The 15851-nt window shown below is 36.5% G+C and overlaps 3 protein-coding genes and 1 long non-coding RNA gene across 5 annotated transcripts; all 4 read right to left on the bottom strand.

The window, feature by feature from the left end:
• Positions 1 to 268: 268 nt before the first annotated feature.
• Positions 269 to 3566, bottom strand: LOC145236595 (methylthioribose-1-phosphate isomerase-like). The gene is made up of 6 exons (XM_080099669.1): positions 3155 to 3566; positions 2625 to 2851; positions 2380 to 2555; positions 1833 to 2009; positions 1284 to 1508; positions 269 to 753 (listed from the first exon to the last, which is right to left on the bottom strand). Exons 1-6 carry the CDS (start codon positions 3284 to 3286, stop codon positions 614 to 616), a joined length of 1077 nt encoding a protein of 358 aa, XP_079955795.1. The 5' UTR covers positions 3287 to 3566; the 3' UTR covers positions 269 to 613.
• Positions 3567 to 3651: 85 nt separating this feature from the next.
• Positions 3652 to 8454, bottom strand: LOC145236569 (protein downstream neighbor of son homolog). 2 transcript variants are annotated; one of them, XM_080099667.1, is made up of 13 exons: positions 8167 to 8454; positions 7367 to 7512; positions 6921 to 7038; positions 6776 to 6858; positions 6609 to 6705; positions 6309 to 6493; positions 6135 to 6252; positions 5939 to 6071; positions 5790 to 5873; positions 5647 to 5699; positions 5205 to 5345; positions 4999 to 5142; positions 3652 to 4659 (listed from the first exon to the last, which is right to left on the bottom strand). In XM_080099667.1, the coding sequence occupies exons 1-13, from the start codon at positions 8335 to 8337 to the stop codon at positions 4315 to 4317; spliced, it is 1818 nt and encodes a 605-aa protein (XP_079955793.1). In that variant the 5' UTR covers positions 8338 to 8454; the 3' UTR covers positions 3652 to 4314. The 2 variants fall into 2 exon arrangements, with proteins under 2 accessions (XP_079955793.1, XP_079955794.1); XM_080099668.1 differs by having other exon boundaries at positions 5205 to 5342; positions 8167 to 8453.
• A 4293-nt stretch (positions 8455 to 12747) lies between these two features.
• LOC145209265 (uncharacterized) lies at positions 12748 to 13986 on the bottom strand. The gene is made up of 2 exons (XR_013855044.1): positions 13352 to 13986; positions 12748 to 12960 (listed from the first exon to the last, which is right to left on the bottom strand). It is a non-coding gene; the product is annotated as an uncharacterized LOC145209265 (long non-coding RNA).
• Positions 13987 to 14640: 654 nt separating this feature from the next.
• On the bottom strand, positions 14641 to 15845 carry LOC145204679 (uncharacterized). Its single transcript, XM_080077275.1, has 4 exons — positions 15800 to 15845; positions 15507 to 15686; positions 15285 to 15360; positions 14641 to 15191 (listed from the first exon to the last, which is right to left on the bottom strand). The coding sequence occupies exons 2-4, from the start codon at positions 15545 to 15547 to the stop codon at positions 14952 to 14954; spliced, it is 357 nt and encodes a 118-aa protein (XP_079933401.1). The 5' UTR covers positions 15548 to 15686; positions 15800 to 15845; the 3' UTR covers positions 14641 to 14951.
• Positions 15846 to 15851: the final 6 nt, after the last annotated feature.

The raw sequence follows: 15851 nt of genomic DNA, 5'->3' as shown, positions 1-15851 counted from the left end.
ATGTTTTTATTTTCGTGTTTCATGTTTATTTTTACTTTTGTCTTTCACAAAAAGTTAAATCAATTGCTGAACAGTGACCAAATTAAATAAATGTTTATAGCATAGATTAGGTGTAGTTTAGATGCAGTTTGTTCAACAACACATTTTGGGCTGTAGGGATTGCTACATTATGTCCCATATTCCTCTGTTACAACAATCCTAATGAAACAGATCATTTTGTAAAAAAAAATTTAAATTGCACAAAATTTTGACCATTTTTGAAACTGTATGTATTGGCAAATATTTTATTTATGAGGATGAAAATTGAAATGCTAGAAAGTTTTGCAGATAACCAGAGTTAATTACACAATATATGTAGTTGTGTAGAGATCGTAAATCTTGAACAAAGCTACTTTTCTGGTACGATTTATTTTTGCACCAATTGCCCAAACAGACAGCAAAACAAACTGAAGTTCTATGAAATTGCCATTGCATTAACCGTTGGACAAAGTATCAAACAACAAAACAAAAAAGAAAAGTGTACACAAAGTTTCCTGGCAACAAGAACTAAAAAGCAACCCTCTGGTAGCTTAAGTATGAAGGTCCCAGAACATTCTTAAACAGATGTAATTCTTCAGCTTTTCGAACCATTTTTGACTTGATTTTTTAGTTGCTTTACTTCATCAGCTGCAAACACACCTAATTCAGTAGCAATACCTCCTGTTATTAATTTAGCAGGTGTGACATCGAAAGCTGGATTCCAACAGTTGATACCTGGAAGTAAAGTGAGTTGTGTTAAATAGTGTGCGGTTGTGCACATTTTAATGTTACTAACTGTAAAAAATGTGTTTTAAGGTAGATGGACAGAGATTTACTTACCATCATCTCCAAAAACAACATTTAACATTCACAAGCAGTTTATCATCCTAACTAATATATATCCAGTTTCTTTGATAAGACTACTTACGCTGGTAGATGAAAAATATTTTACTCATTTGTGTCTAATGGGTAATCACGTCTTATGACTTTACATCAACATGACTACATCTACCAGTTGTCAAATTTTTGACCAAATCCATGGAAGAATTCCCAACAAAAGACTAAAATAACTATTTCCTGCACAATTTCCTTGCAGGTGTTTGTTAACATCCCCACAATGTAGTGGAGCAGCAGTGAGCAAGTTTTGTGTTCACCGTTAAATGCATTAAACAGTCTAGGCAAAGTTGCTTTTTTATTCCAATACTGTTCTGTGTTCAGTAATTAAGTGCAACTTGTTGTTTTGGTCCATAAAACATTCACCTAACCTTTTGCTGCAACTCTGACCCCTGAAACCATGGTCAGTTCATCTGCTGGGCGTTCTTCTATCGTGATGTCATTACCATCCTGTATGATATCATCATGACATGTGACAGGTGCAGCAACATAGAAGGGTACATTGTGATGTTTGGCAAGCACTGCAATCTGATAAGTGCCAATTTTGTTGGCCACATCACCATTAACAGCAACTCTGTCTGCTCCCACAACCACAGCTGACAAAAGCATAAAGGTATAAATGACTTAAGTTCAAGCATTTTAAGTTTGACATATGCAAAAACAACAAAAATCTTGAGTGTGTGATTCTTAAGTGGTCAAAGGCCAAAGTTATTTAACTAATGTTTTAGTACCAGCACTTCAGTTGAAATGTTGGTTATTCATTGTAATGATTATGGCTTATACAGATAGCACAAGCCTTGATTAAAAAAAACTTTTGCTGAAATATTTAAAACTTTCTAAAAAATGTTTGACATGCAGAAACATGCAACAACATGCAGAACCAGCTTTCACAGCCTTGAAAAAAAACATACATTACTTACCAGATATTTTTCTTGTTTTCATCAAAACAGCCACCATGCTGTCTGCAATAAGGGTTGAGGGCAGTTCATCATGGACCAACTCGTAAGCAGTTAATCTTGCACCCTGGTTGTAGGGTCTCGTCTCAGTGCAATAAACATGGTCCAACAAGCCTTCCTTGTGAACAGAACGCACAACTCCTGCTCAGGAAATCACAGGTTAAAAATAGCTTCAAAGATTTTTTATGGAAGACAGTGTTAATTGAATAACAAACATAGGCTTGAAATAATTCATGAGTGGCAAGGCTTAAAAATGTTGCCTTGTGACAGAATTTCAGCTTGTAAAACAAAAATATTAGGAGCAACACTGTGAAAAGAGGATACACTAAGCCCGGTGTGTGCAGACAAAATATTCTGCAGTGTTGATAGCAGAGTACTTCGGGAATGAACAGATAATGGGCATTGAAGGAACAGGCGTTTTGTTGTTTCTTTTTCATGAAGCACTGGCATTAGTGGCATATAGTTTTTTTAGAAAAACAAACAAACATATTGTACGCAGAATATAGCTGACCTAATGCTGTTCCATATCCAGCTGTGGCAAGGGAACCAGTGTTACAGTGTGTAAGAATGGTATAACCATCATTTGATTTATTGCATGTTGATTTGATGTGTTCAGCAGCATAATTGCTAAGATCTTTATTGTCTTGGATATCTTTGTCTAGCATCTCTTCAATGTGATCAATGATTCTGTACAGACAAACTATGTGTAGAACTTCTGTATGCTTTTATAAATAAAAGCAAGTGAACTAAATATACCCTTGTTTAAGCTCCTCAACATCATCACATTTTGAAGAGCTCAACAAAGCAGATAACATTTTGGCCGACTTTGACATATTAACAGCAGTTGGACGAGCAGTTACTAGATAATTTAAGCTTTTGTTACTAAATTCAGTTAATTCTTGGATGGTTTCAAACTTTTTCTTCTTCAATTCCACAGCAAAACTTAAGCATCCAACAATTGCAATAGCAGGAGCTCCACGAACCTTAAAAACAAATAAATATAGTTGGTCAGCAGCCTTTTGAATGCCACATACCACTTTACTTGCTAATGTCAAAATGGCAATGACTTTTCATGCTATCTTTATGGTGACTTTAGTCAGTTGATTTAAATAATAATCTAAAAGCAGGCAGATTCGTACTTGCAGGTTTTGTTTGTGATAATATTAAACCATAAAAAACTGTAAACAAGCAATGAATTGCTACAAATTAATAACAACGGTTTAGTATTGCAAAATGATATTCAATATATTGTCAATATAGTTTTCAAAGGCACCAAAATCGTTTACCTGCATAGTTTTAATAGCTTTCCATCCATCTTCAACGCAACGAATGTCAACATAATGTGATTTATGTGGCAGCAAAAGCTGATCTAATATCTGCAAACTTCCAGCATGATACTTTATAGCTTCCAGAGTCATGATTTACGTCAGTCGATTTGCAAAGTTTTACTTCAGCCTCAACAAATAAATCAGCATGTGAATTTTGGGGAAACTCCCCAAACCGCACATTTTTTGTTGGACTGTAAAATGAAGTCGCATTTTTCCAACCCATGAATGGAATTTTTGTCTTGTTTGTTTATAATGGTTCTTTTTTTTTATTAAAACTTGGCGTAGGATACCACTTATCTATCGTTCATGGTTCCAGTTCACATGTCTACTTCTTCAGATACACTTGTCAGGCAGTGCACCCTACCGCAGTGCTTTTCAGAAAAGGTTTAACGTTTGCTTAAAAATTTGTACACCCCAGTCGAAACTTTGTTCACCCTTTAGAGATGAGCACAATGTAAATTCATTATCATTTTATTTATGACAAAAAACTATGTGAAAACTGATACGATATAAAAGTTAAAACAGTTGGTTGTACGATATAAAGGTTGAAAAGCACTGGCCTACCCCATGTTGGACTGGTCAGCGGAGTAGCCTACAGCCCTACACAACCTGCACAGCTTCTTGCGACCCACTATGAAGTTTCATGTCGTTAGATTAATACCGCATACGGCATGTGAAGCACGATAAATCAGTTTACTGAATTTCCAGGGACTTAATTTTCTTCTATTAACACTTCATGTCCTTTTGTCAAACGTTTATGTAGCGTATTGGTGAAATAGATAAATATCAATTTATTATTCTTATCTTTTTGCTGATGTCCATTTGTTGTTTTTGCTTCTTTTGACAGTTATATATGCCTATGCCGTTTTTCCAATAAAATCAATACAGAAAATGATCCAACCAAAGTGAGTGGAAAATAAACCTACCTAAACAATTTTTCCTGATTTCACTTGGTAAACATAGTTTCAGATTTGTTTTTCCAACTAGAATTTTTATAGGTATAGCCTACAAGGAAAAAATATTAGCAGCGCAAGCGAAAAACGATTCAAACAATAAGGGATATACTATTAAAATCTCAACATCGTATTTTAAACCATCTGCAAAAACTTTACGGAACATTACGATGCCCACGTATATTTACTCCCGTTGGCTGAAATTTGGCGCATGGTGACGCAGCTATCAGAGGAACGCAACCAATCTGTGCATTTCTTTGATAAACCACAGTCATAGTTCGTGGTGATGTCATCGCCAATAACGTCTTTCTCCGCGGTTGAATTTGCGTTAAAGGGAATAGTGTAAGCTCTGGTACTCAACGCCGTGGAGTATTCGCCTCCTGATTGGCTGGAATTGAGGAGAGACATGATACCGAACACGTGGTGGGGTAGAAGTGGCCCGGAAACGTCCAAACTGAAGTTGTGCTTCATGGCATTCGGAGCTACGTGCCGGGGAGCGTCCGCCGTTGTCTAAAATTTGATTCAATATTACATGTGTGTGTTTTTATATTTAGTGCATCACAGAAAAGATTTACGTTTATACAACCCAACGTGATAAAAAGTAAAAACTTTTTCAAACATTTTGATAATTTAAATTAACTTTCACGTTTCAGAAATACGTTTGATAATAATGAAGTCATTTGATATTATGCCGCGCTGGACCGTGAATTGTCATGTTTTTTGTTACACCTATAAATCCATTGTTAGCCCTTCAAACAGATAAGTGCAAATTATTTTGATCCTAGCGGTAGCGCAAAGATATTGCTTGTAAGACCTACAATGGTATGGAGTGAAAAGAGTCTATTTTACCCTGGCTATCCCAGCTTTGTAGTCCAGTTTCTTCATGGTAGACCCCATAAAAGCATGAGGTGAGAGGATCGTCGGGGGAACCCCCGCTTGTGGTCCGGAGTTAGCAATGCTGCTTCGGCAGTTAAGAAGATAATTGAACAAAAGCTACAAAATACAACAAGAATCATCATTTATGCACTTTGATTTCTGGCATTTCCACACACTACCTGTGTGTTGTTGGAACCGCACACCAACACAGCTGTCCTTGGTAAACCATCACTTTGTGTTGCTGTGGCAATCTCACGGCATTGTCGCAGATTTAAACCATCACTGATCTTTTTCCAACTCAATTCCTCAGCTTCTTCCTGCTTAATACATCAAATGTTTGAAATGTATTACAAATTGACATATGTCAGTAGGTTTAAAAAAGGATGAAATCACCACACGAACTGTTTGAAAACAATATTTAATGCCTCATCCTAGCAGAAACATGGTAGAAAAATAATACATGATAAAAAGACTTTAACTGGGGCCAGACATACTTAAACACGATCAAGGTGACCAAAACTACAAATGCATTTTAACAAGTTGACATTGGTAGTTTAATACTTAAAGGCTCTAAGGTCTACTCTAATCTAATCAATTATTTCAAGACATGTGGAATTATACCTCTTCAATAATACCATCCTTGATAGAGGTTTCCTTGCTTTTTGCACATTCATCTGTAAAAGAGTTAAAACAACAGCTTTGCTTAGAACATATGCAAGTATTTGATGAAAGAAAGTAATGTTATCTAACCATTTGCAACTGACCCATATTTTCTTTGTCTAAAGATTCCAATGATTTTAATTGAGATGGTGACTTGTCATTGGTAGACTGCATTTTTGTAATTTCGTCTAAGTATGCAAAGAGTGTTTATAACAAGAAACTTTTGCAAAAAAATTACCAATTAAAAAAGCACCTGCAATAATTTGTTCACTGAATGCTTCTCCATTCAAATTTTCACTCTGCTTGAGTGGCATTGTGAAAGAAATTCCTTCAGCTTTTAACGAATTTCTAAATCCGAGTGATGTTGGAGTCAAGATACAATTAACCTATACACAACAACTATCAATTAAACACCACCATTGAATCCAACAAGTCAAAATTTACTATACCCCATTAGCAGAAACTGCAGAGCTTCTGAACAAGGCAGTGTACATTTGAGAACAAACATAAAAGTAGGGACACAAATCTTGCCGCAAGAGCTGGTATACAGAACGGAATGCCGCAGCCCTGCAATGATTATGTAGGTAAACATAAGCCCTCAACAAAAAATCACAAGTGCTCACCAGCTGTCATAAAGGCTAGATTTTATCCTGTCCTCTGTGACAGCTTCTCCTGTAGTGTGCGGAACTATTTTGCACTCTGCACCAAACCGCGGAAATAAATTGAACCAGGGAATACTTGGGTGCTGCCAGTAGACAAGATTTTTGCCAAGTTCAACTCGGAAGTCAGTCTGGGAACAATTTTCCACCTAAACAACATAAGTTTACAAATCTGGCCTATAGGAACTTTAACTGTCAGCTTCGTACATGTACATCTTACTATTAAAAAAAAGCCAGTCAGAGAAAAAAAACTGTTGTACCAACCTTTTCCACTTGTAAGGTGCTGGAACTTCGAACAACTTGAGCTTCTTCACTACCCTTCATTCTGGCACACCATGCAAATGTTGATGGTGAAAGGAATCTGTAGTGTTGTAAAGACCTTAAAATGCATCAAACAAGCTTTAACAGTCACATTATGTTTTGATCAATACCTTGCCTTCGTTTTAATGCTCCAGTCTGGTGGAACTTTCTCTTTTCCAATATTCTTCTCAGGTTCAGTTTTGGGAAGGTTTTCCTATATTTACATGAAAGGCATTTAAAGAAAGGGACAAAATACTGAATTTGCCAGCAAGTTACCAGAAATATTCCTTGAATAGAGTCTTCATTAAGATAAACAAAAGCCAGATCATTATTAGAAAGTTCCTTGTTTTCTTCTGGACTTAACTTCCCAACATCAACAGCCAATCGTGAAGTACTAAATATAAAAAATAAACATCAGTCGAGATGCTTGTACTACCAAGATATTCTGAAATAGTTGTAACAAATTTATAACAAAATAACACATTGGCATGCAGATATGGTAGCAGAAAAAAACAAACTGTATTTTCATGGTATCCATTTTTTAAATAAAATATTAACTTTGCAGTTCCCTCTTTGTTAACTCAAGGATTCTCAAACAGTATTAATGCGGCAGATTTAAATATCTACCATAAACATCTCGAAATATGCATTTTTATTGCGGGTAATAGTTGTGCCAAGTAGTGTATTCACAAAAAATGATATTTAACGTTATCCTTTGTTACCAGTCATCATAGATATCTGACAAACTAGATGCAATTTTGCAGTCATTTGTCATTGGATTTTCACTCAATGATAAAATCCTTCTCTTTTCTGCCGATTCTGTTTCTGAGCACGACCTTCTTTTAGCAAATGGATTTATTCTTGGTTTCTAAAAAAGCAAATCAGTGTAAGCTTTAGAGCAGGGGTGTGCAACAGTTTTCGTCAGTGGGCCATATAACCAATTTCGGACATCAAGGGCCATACAATTTTTTCCATGTACAAAATCAATTTGAAATTCTTCCAAAGCATACATTTATTGTCTAAAACATATAGAGGTTTGCTGCAACACTGGCCTTCACAACAAAATAATTGTTTGCTAGACAAAGTGAATTATTACGCCACATTCGGTGAAGTACTAAGGAACTGCCATATGGCCCACTGGTTAGAAAACACTGGTTTAGTGTATCTTGTTACATATAGCATAGCAGCTTAGAAGATTTACCAAAAACTAGTGGGAAATTTTGCTGAATTCCCATAAGAATTGCATTTTTTCTCCGAATCAGTGTGTTCGTGAGGGTCACACTAAATAGCTTGGCAATTGGCATGCAGGATTATGGCCCACAGGCCGCCTGTTACACACCCCTGCTAGAGGGTTGCCAACAATGTCTTTTAACTCAATATTGTTTAAAAAATTACATAAAATCGCATATTTCTTTACCTTTGTTGTGTGTGGATGTCACACTAACAAAAAAATATTTTTTACAAGCAATCTTTGCGACAGCTTTATCTTTTAAGGTTTTTGAAAATGCAGTGCTAAACAAACCTGTATTTTATCACCAGGCATTTTTGCATTTCCAAGCGGTTGAGATACAGACATGGCACGGGATGAATTGTTTCTTTTCCTCTTTATTTTAATTTTTCTCATTAAATCATTTGGCTTTTTCCATTCTTCATTTGTAACAGCCGGATTTTCATGAAGACTGTTTACGGACATTTTGTTTTGCAGATACACAGTACAGACATCCGCTAAACACAATACTTTAGGACTTGATTTATGATTAACAACTCCTGCAGGGAAATTTAAAAATCCCCCTCAAGACTCAAGAGCTTTATGCATGAGTAAACAGTATGTTTAATAAACCTTTACGTAATCTTTTCGTGAATAAGTTCTCTTTTTTTAACTAAAATATTTTGTGAGCCACTGGAAATTATCCGTTTTTTGTACGTTGTTTAGCGTTTTGCGTATCTAACATTAACATTTAACAACACGATTTTAATGGTGCTGAATCTAAACCACAACCTTAAAGACTTGTCATATAATATGGTCAGTATAGGGCTAATGTCATTGGATACGGTAGCACCGAAGAACACTATTTTTTATAGAGTTATTTGATAACACAGGGGTCACCAAACTATGGCCCACGACCACATTTTTTTGCAAAATGGTATTGATAACTTTGTAACATTAAAAATTAATATAGGCTACTCCTTATGAAAGTTTTCCTGTCGCGATATGTAGAATTGATATTATAGGCATAGGCCTATGTCCTCGTTTTTGAGGACATGTCCTCCTTTTTAACGAAAAGCAGGTTGTCCCCCAGAGACAAAAAATGCCCAAATGTCCTCCTTTTTGAATTTTCTGTATTTACTGAATATTGAAATAACAATTGTGCCTATAAAAACGGCCAAATAGTGTGAGTTGTGGTCATTGTTTATTGAAATTAACAATTTATTTCATAGTAAGTTTAACTTCATCCAAATTGGCCTTTAATAATTGACTGCGTGGAATTCGTCAAATAACTTGTGCCTTTATTTTCTTGGGCACAAAAGTAGGCCAAGTGTTAAGATATTCTTTAACAAAAATGTCGTTCAACTGGTGTTAATGTTAAACAAAAATACTAGTTGTTTCTATCCATAACTGTATTTTCGCTGACGTTTCGTCCACCAGAACGGTAGGACTTCTTCAGAGCAATGAATGACGAATGCAAGCAACAAGCGAAAGGCGCAAGAACAGCGTGATACCATGAAAAATAATTATATTATAACAAAGGCCATCCGAAAAGAGTAGCGTCGGTTGCCAAACGATGAAGCGGCACTAGTATTTTTGTTTAACATTAACACCAGTTGAACGACATTTTTGTTAAATATGCAGCCTGGTGGACGAAAACGCCTGTACAAAGATATTCTTTGTCGGGAAAATGTCCTCCTTTTTGGTGATGAAAATATGGTAGGCCTATGACAGGGGCGTGCAACTGTTTATCGCAGTGGGCCAAGAACAGTTAAAATAATGCATTGCTGAGAGCCAGACAATAAAACAACATATACATTTTTAAAACAGTTTGTTTAAAGCAAGGCGCACGCAATCAAGTTACTCTTTGATCAATGGGATATCTGCTAACCTTTTCGTAGAATAAATCTCAATATATTTACTGCACCTAGTATATAAATCATGTTACTGAATCATTGCTAGAAAGGCAGTTCTTTCATAATGCACACTATGATGCAATAACGGGAATATGTCGTCACATTGGATAAAACCTTATCATGGTGAGACGTTATACAAGGTCCAAAAATACCAGTGATGGTGTACAAATACCAACATTCCATGCTCTGACAGTAAAAAGTATTCATAATAAGGAGAGTAATTTGAAGTCTGCGCGGTTGCACGCCCCTGGCCTATGATATTACCAAGTTTCATAAGATAAGATAGTTCTTTTTTATCACGTAATATACAAGCATTGCTCGCAAGATGAGAGTCGCGTCACCAGATGTTGAATTGGATTGTTGAAAAGCCAATCTTGGCGCCCTTATAAAAAACACATCACGGACTAAGTTTGGAAAGACGGCGCTAGGGCAAGTAAACTATGCGGCCCGCGCGAATCATTATTAAACTTATCCGGCCCGCTGTGAAAAAAGTTTGGTGACCCCTAGGATAGCATAATGTGGTCGGTATTTCTGCATCGGATTGTTAAAAGATCCTTTTATTGTAATGTAAGATGTATTTCGATATGCATGTGTCTTTGCAATCAGTCGATTTCCTGTAAAATTGGGCTGGTTTTTGATTTAGTTTGTAGTTTTTTGACAACTTTCCGAGCAGATTTGTGCGTTTAGACCAGCGGTTCCCAAACTGGGGTCCGCGGTCCTTTAGGGGTCCGTGAGGCAATTTTGGGGGGACCGCGAAGCGGTTGAAGTAATTCTATAATTTTCAGTTTGTGCCACTAAATAAGTTTAAATCATAGTAGAATTAAAAATCGACTGTCTCCATTGCTAAACAATAGCCTTTATTGCAGTGATTCCCAACCTGGGGTTCGCGGACCCCCAAGGGGTCCGTGAGATGGTTTCAGGGGGTCCGTGTGGAGGCAAACATTTGTAGTAATATTAACAACAGTACAATATCTTTAAGTTCCCAAACCGTTTTTACAATCCTGCATCTGAGTGCAAACTGTTTATCAAATCCTTGGATCAAGAAAAACTTGTGATTGTTCCTCCATTGTGACATCACAACATACATTAACAATAGAATTCTTTGTGCTTTGTTTTAAGTATTGTACACCAGAAAATTTATCTCTTTGTTGCATTGACTGCTACAGTACAGAACCTTATTAGGACTGTGAAGGTTGATTACAATTCTGCCCCCCAAAAAGTATAATAACGTATAGCAGGGGTGTGCAACCCGCGGCCCGCGGGCCACAATCCGGCCCGCCAAGCCGTTTAGTGTGGCCCTCAACAACACTTTGATTCAGAGCAAGTAAAAGTGCACATTTTGACAAAAAATCCACGCCAGTTTTCGGAATTTCCTAAGTTGCTATACGTAACAAGAATAAGCTAAACCAGCGCATGGAACTTAATTCACCCAGACCTTTGGTCTTCTATTGGCACTGTGTGCTTGTTGTGTATCTATACCGAATGTGACGTAATATACCTCTTTGTCTCGTAAACAATTACTTTGTTGTGAAAGGCAGTGTTACGACGAAACTTACTTGTACCTAACATTTTAAAGCTGATTTTAAACGCAAAATAAAACAAAACGCAGGGGTGTGGAAATAATATCGACATGATATTATAATGCAAGCCGCACCAACAGGAGGGGAAAAAAACGTGTAAATACAGTACATAAAAAAATTGTGGCCCTCGCTTGATGTCCGAAATTGGTTATACGGCCCACCGACGAAAAAGGTTGCACGCCCCTGACGTATAGGTATAATGAAGGAAGCGAAAAAAGACTAAATTACGTTGGGGGTCCGCGGACCGATAAAATTTATAAAAGGGGTCCGTGACTACAAAAAGGTTGGGAACCACTGCTTTATTGTATGACAACTATCAAAAATGCAATTGTTCGCGCACAATCGTAATGCTTTTTGTCTTGTCTGTGATGTCACAAGCTGTCTTTGGATGATTTTTTTGCGCAATTTTGCATAACCAGCTAAAATCCTGGAATCAACTTTCGTTTTTATGAAATACAGATTTAGGCTTAAAGGGCCCCGGCAGCGGCGATGTGACTTTTTCTACATTTTAGACATTTAGAATTGCCAAAAATCAGGGATTCCGAATCACTAATTTTTTTTTGTCCTATGATTTCTCGTTTTCGAGATATTCAATCAAACAATGAGCTCTCGAGCGACACCTTGGTTTGATATGTAGCAGCGATTGTTACGTCACCTCGTACCAACTTCTAACAATGGCGTTGATCAGCTGTTGTTTTTATTGCTTGTTTTAGCTTTGATGCGTACATTTTTTTATTGTTTACAACTGATAAAACTAACGTAGTATACGTAGTTGACAGTTAAGCAATAAATAACAACTGTTTGCTTAAAAAGGTAGGTGTTTTGTTGTTGAAAAAAGGTATTTTCCACGTAACAGAATTATTGTAGGTGTTTATGTACTAACTATGTGATAATGGAGGAGAGAAAATCATGCGTTTGCTGCCATGAAATTAGTAAGTGCAACAGCAGTTAGCCAAGTTCAACGAATATTCCGAGTCGAATCTGCTTTGTATAAAAGTATATCCTGGATTTGAATCTACATGTCTCAACGTGTATTAGAAGCAGCATGTTATCGATTTAAACGTCAATTGGGAAATCATGATGAGGGTAATTAACACCCGTCACGAGTAAGTTTTACTGTACTAACTACTAACATGCAACCAGCAATCTCTATGCGTTACATGTATACTGCCTACAGAAAATTTGTTGAATGGTGCTGGGGAAGACTTCAGAGTTACGTTGCCAGACTGACAGCCACTTGTCAACTATAAGTTGTGAATTCCCTTGTGATGTTGCTGCACAACAATACATGTGGTTGCATATGCTTTTCACCCAAGGTCCCAACTCTTTGCAACATGCTTTGTTAGAAAGTGCTGTCAGTTTCTTTTGGATTTCTGAATTGAAAACCATAAACACAAATATACCGGTGTATGCTCATCTTTTATTTCTATCATACTTGTAGCTACATGCCAAACATAATGTTTTGTTTCTGACGATTCTTCACTAATGTATTTAATGATTTGTGGATGCCTGTCAGTCACAAAGGCTTTAATAAACAATCCTTTGCTTGTGATGTTTTCAATGCATCCCAAGAATCCTTTTTCCATATCATTGCTGTTTGCCACTTCATTGCTCTAGAAAATATTATGAAATTACCATCTGAATACATTAACAAGGTTAATAGCAACAATTTTATTGTTGCAAAGATCCATCATCCATCATTGTGTATGTACTAAATTTAGCTGAGTGTCCAGGGAAATCTGCAGTTAATTTACTTCTGGTACACCATTTAAGAGGTAAAGAAGTTTTCCTTTACACACAATGTATTTTGGTTCATAGCTTAGATTGGGTGGTTCCCAAATGAAAATGTATTGATATTATCACACCTTTTTTTCATAACCACACTTTTTTGTTATTACCAAGTAAATGGCATGACAATAAACTAAATTAGTATGACATAATGGTAATATTAAAGACTATAATGTTAAATGAGATTATGTCAGAAAACAGTTAATTAAAGCATACCATGTGCTACTTTTCTTGCAGCTGCTCTCAATGCCATTTCTTGCTGAAGAAGACTGTTCTAATGAATACATGGAATGGCATTTGGCTTTAACACCAGAACTTTTGCCATACCCCTGTCTGCTGCATTTTATTTGTGAAACATTCATCTGTGAAATGTAGGCTACAAAGAACACTGTATTTCGTTGGTCCCTTTTTTCACGTTAAAAAATTTAATCCAAGCTGACCGCAATCGCTTTATATTTGGAAAGCGAAAAAGTGTCATATTGCTGGCCTTTTGATTTCCTCTTGAATTGCAACCATACAAAGAACACACTGCAGGCATTTTTTCACACTTGAGTATAAAAATGAAAACGTTTAAACACCAAAATACCTAAACTAACTAACGTAATTGGCGTCGCAGAACGTTAACAACCACCGACTACAAACAAGCTCCAAACCAAGTTGGTACGAGGTGACGTCACATGGCGTTTGAGCTCAGTGACAAAATATCCGCAAGGTGTCAGTGTTTTTAGATTTAAAACATAAATATTTGACTAGTAACATCGATTTTTGTGGTTTTAAATTTGAAATCGTGTTTATAAAAATACGACAAACAACATATTAAAAAATAATTTTCCGGTGCCGGGGCTCTTTAAGGACCGCGAGCACTCGAAATACTGGCAAAGGGACCGTTTTGAAAAAAATATGAAAAAGTTTGGGAACCACTGGTTTAGACAGTAGGCTACCTACGGCCTGACAACACAGGCTACGACATGCACTCCTGCATAGCCTACCAAAGTTCAAAGAGGGCGTGCAAAATTACGCAACAAGTCGCTGTAAACCTATTATGTGACAAAAGATGCTATTAGAAGCAATTGTGACACAACAAAAAATCTGAGGTCGTTGATTTAAACTCCCGGTGGACCCAGTCAGGAATCTTTACAACCATTGTAGGCTACTTTGAGCGTAGGCTATACGTGAAAATAACGGTGTTTGGTTGCGAATTTTAAGAGCGGTTGGTTGTAAAGCAAGAGTGATGCGAAACAGATTATGTCTTGTCCGTGTAGGACTGTAGGCTATAGGCCTAGCTACGGCAAGCATGACCTGTCACATGTCGATGCAATGCGCACGTAGATCGTAAATTACGCTAACCTATACCAAGAGGTCGAGGTCGCCAACCTTTTGTCAGACCAGTTTGAAAAACAAACTTTTTGTTTTCGAAATTTTGATAATTAACAGTGTTTTGAAGCAAGAAGGACAATAGGCGTGGTAGGCTACCATTTCAGCAAAAATATGAATTATAGGCTTTTTCGTGCCAAAATTTTATTTCGATCAGGTTTTACCAGCGGCCGCGGATATACACATATATGAGGGTACGCAATTATTCGTACAAAGAACAAGACTGTGACACGAGCAACTTAAAACCAAAGAATCAAAAAAACTTTCACTTTGTCAGCAATACTTTAACTGTAACGTTATCTTATTTGCGTGGTAAAAAGTAATTATGTGGTAAAATTAAAAAAAAATAATAGCCTAATTTAGTGGTAAAATTTTTAAATTTTTTTCATATAAGTGACGTTTAAAACCATACTTTTTTACAATACAAGGGTCAAAAATGTATCTAGTAGGGCTTTGAAAATCGATCCTTTTTCTTAAAAGCATAATTGAAATTGTGAAGTCTCTTTCTCGGGTACATTCTCTTGCGTGGAACAGGTGGGTTAACTTTGACCGAGCTTCCAAGCCAAATAGCAATTTCCTCTTCATGCAAGCTTCGCCAAAGAATGTTCTCCTGGACAATGTTGATGTAGGAATCGAGATTATTATCAACTGATGGTGGTGCAACCGTCTTCATTGACTCTAGCTGCAAATAAATTTAAATGAGAAAAAAATGTTTTAAAATTAAATGTTTTTTGCTTCTAACTTATTATTTATCACATATTATTAAAGTGCTTACCAAACTAATGTCAAAGTCCGTGGAAAAACGGGTCACTGCCGAATCAATAAGATTTAAGGCATCGTTCAAAGATCCCCTGCCATAAACAAAAATAAAAATTTATAGGTTTAACATGTGGACTGAACTTTTTTATCAAATGAATCTGTATTATTTGCCATTAGATCAATCTTGCGATGTTGCTTTTTTTAATGCGACTGTCATAAGGGATTTTAAATTCCTTACACGGCTACGATGGCATCCCAGTTGTTGTAGAGGTAAGACATGGCCACATATTTTCCATCCTCGTGTCCTGCCACGTACGAAAAGGTTCTTGAAATTTCATTAACTGGAATTTTGCCTTCAAGAACGTAATCCAAGTATCTACGAAGAATCCAAGGGTCTTTGCTGCAGGAAAGACCGTATCTATCAAACGAAAAGTATGTGTTCAAAAAGATTATGTGCCTGTTGAAAGTTGAAACCAGAGGTAAATTGGCTAATTTCCTGTAACTTCAGGAGCAACCGAATTGTAATAATACCTGAGACTTCTTTGATAGTCAATGTTGGAAATATTCGAAATTTGTTCAAACA

This window comes from Phallusia mammillata, chromosome 1, assembly GCF_965637545.1.
Source record: "Phallusia mammillata chromosome 1, kaPhaMamm4.hap1.1, whole genome shotgun sequence".
NCBI lineage: Eukaryota > Metazoa > Chordata > Ascidiacea > Phlebobranchia > Ascidiidae > Phallusia > Phallusia mammillata.
This window is presented reverse-complemented; position numbering and strand designations above follow the sequence as displayed.

What these genes read in the sequence shown, in the direction of transcription:
- LOC145236595 (XM_080099669.1), bottom strand. Translation starts at nt 3,286, where the DNA reads ATGACTCTGGAAGCTATAAAGTATCATGCTGGAAGTTTGCAGATATTA. An exon ending in AAGCTATTAAAACTATGCAG is followed by an intron (nt 2,852 to 3,154) that starts GTAAACGATTTT and finishes TTTGTTTTTAAG; the next exon opens with GTTCGTGGAGCTCCTGCTAT. An exon ending in GAAAACAAGAAAAATATCTG is followed by an intron (nt 1,509 to 1,832) that starts GTAAGTAATGTA and finishes TGCTTTTGTCAG; the next exon opens with CTGTGGTTGTGGGAGCAGAC.
- LOC145236569 (XM_080099667.1), bottom strand. Translation starts at nt 8,337, where the DNA reads ATGTCCGTAAACAGTCTTCATGAAAATCCGGCTGTTACAAATGAAGAA. An exon ending in CAGTGAACAAATTATTGCAG is followed by an intron (nt 5,874 to 5,938) that starts GTGCTTTTTTAA and finishes TTGCATACTTAG; the next exon opens with ACGAAATTACAAAAATGCAG. An exon ending in GCGGTTCCAACAACACACAG is followed by an intron (nt 5,143 to 5,204) that starts GTAGTGTGTGGA and finishes TGTATTTTGTAG; the next exon opens with CTTTTGTTCAATTATCTTCT.
- LOC145204679 (XM_080077275.1), bottom strand. Translation starts at nt 15,547, where the DNA reads ATGTCTTACCTCTACAACAACTGGGATGCCATCGTAGCCGT. An exon ending in TGGGATGCCATCGTAGCCGT is followed by an intron (nt 15,361 to 15,506) that starts GTAAGGAATTTA and finishes TGTTTATGGCAG; the next exon opens with GGGATCTTTGAACGATGCCT. An exon ending in CGGACTTTGACATTAGTTTG is followed by an intron (nt 15,192 to 15,284) that starts GTAAGCACTTTA and finishes ATTTATTTGCAG; the next exon opens with CTAGAGTCAATGAAGACGGT.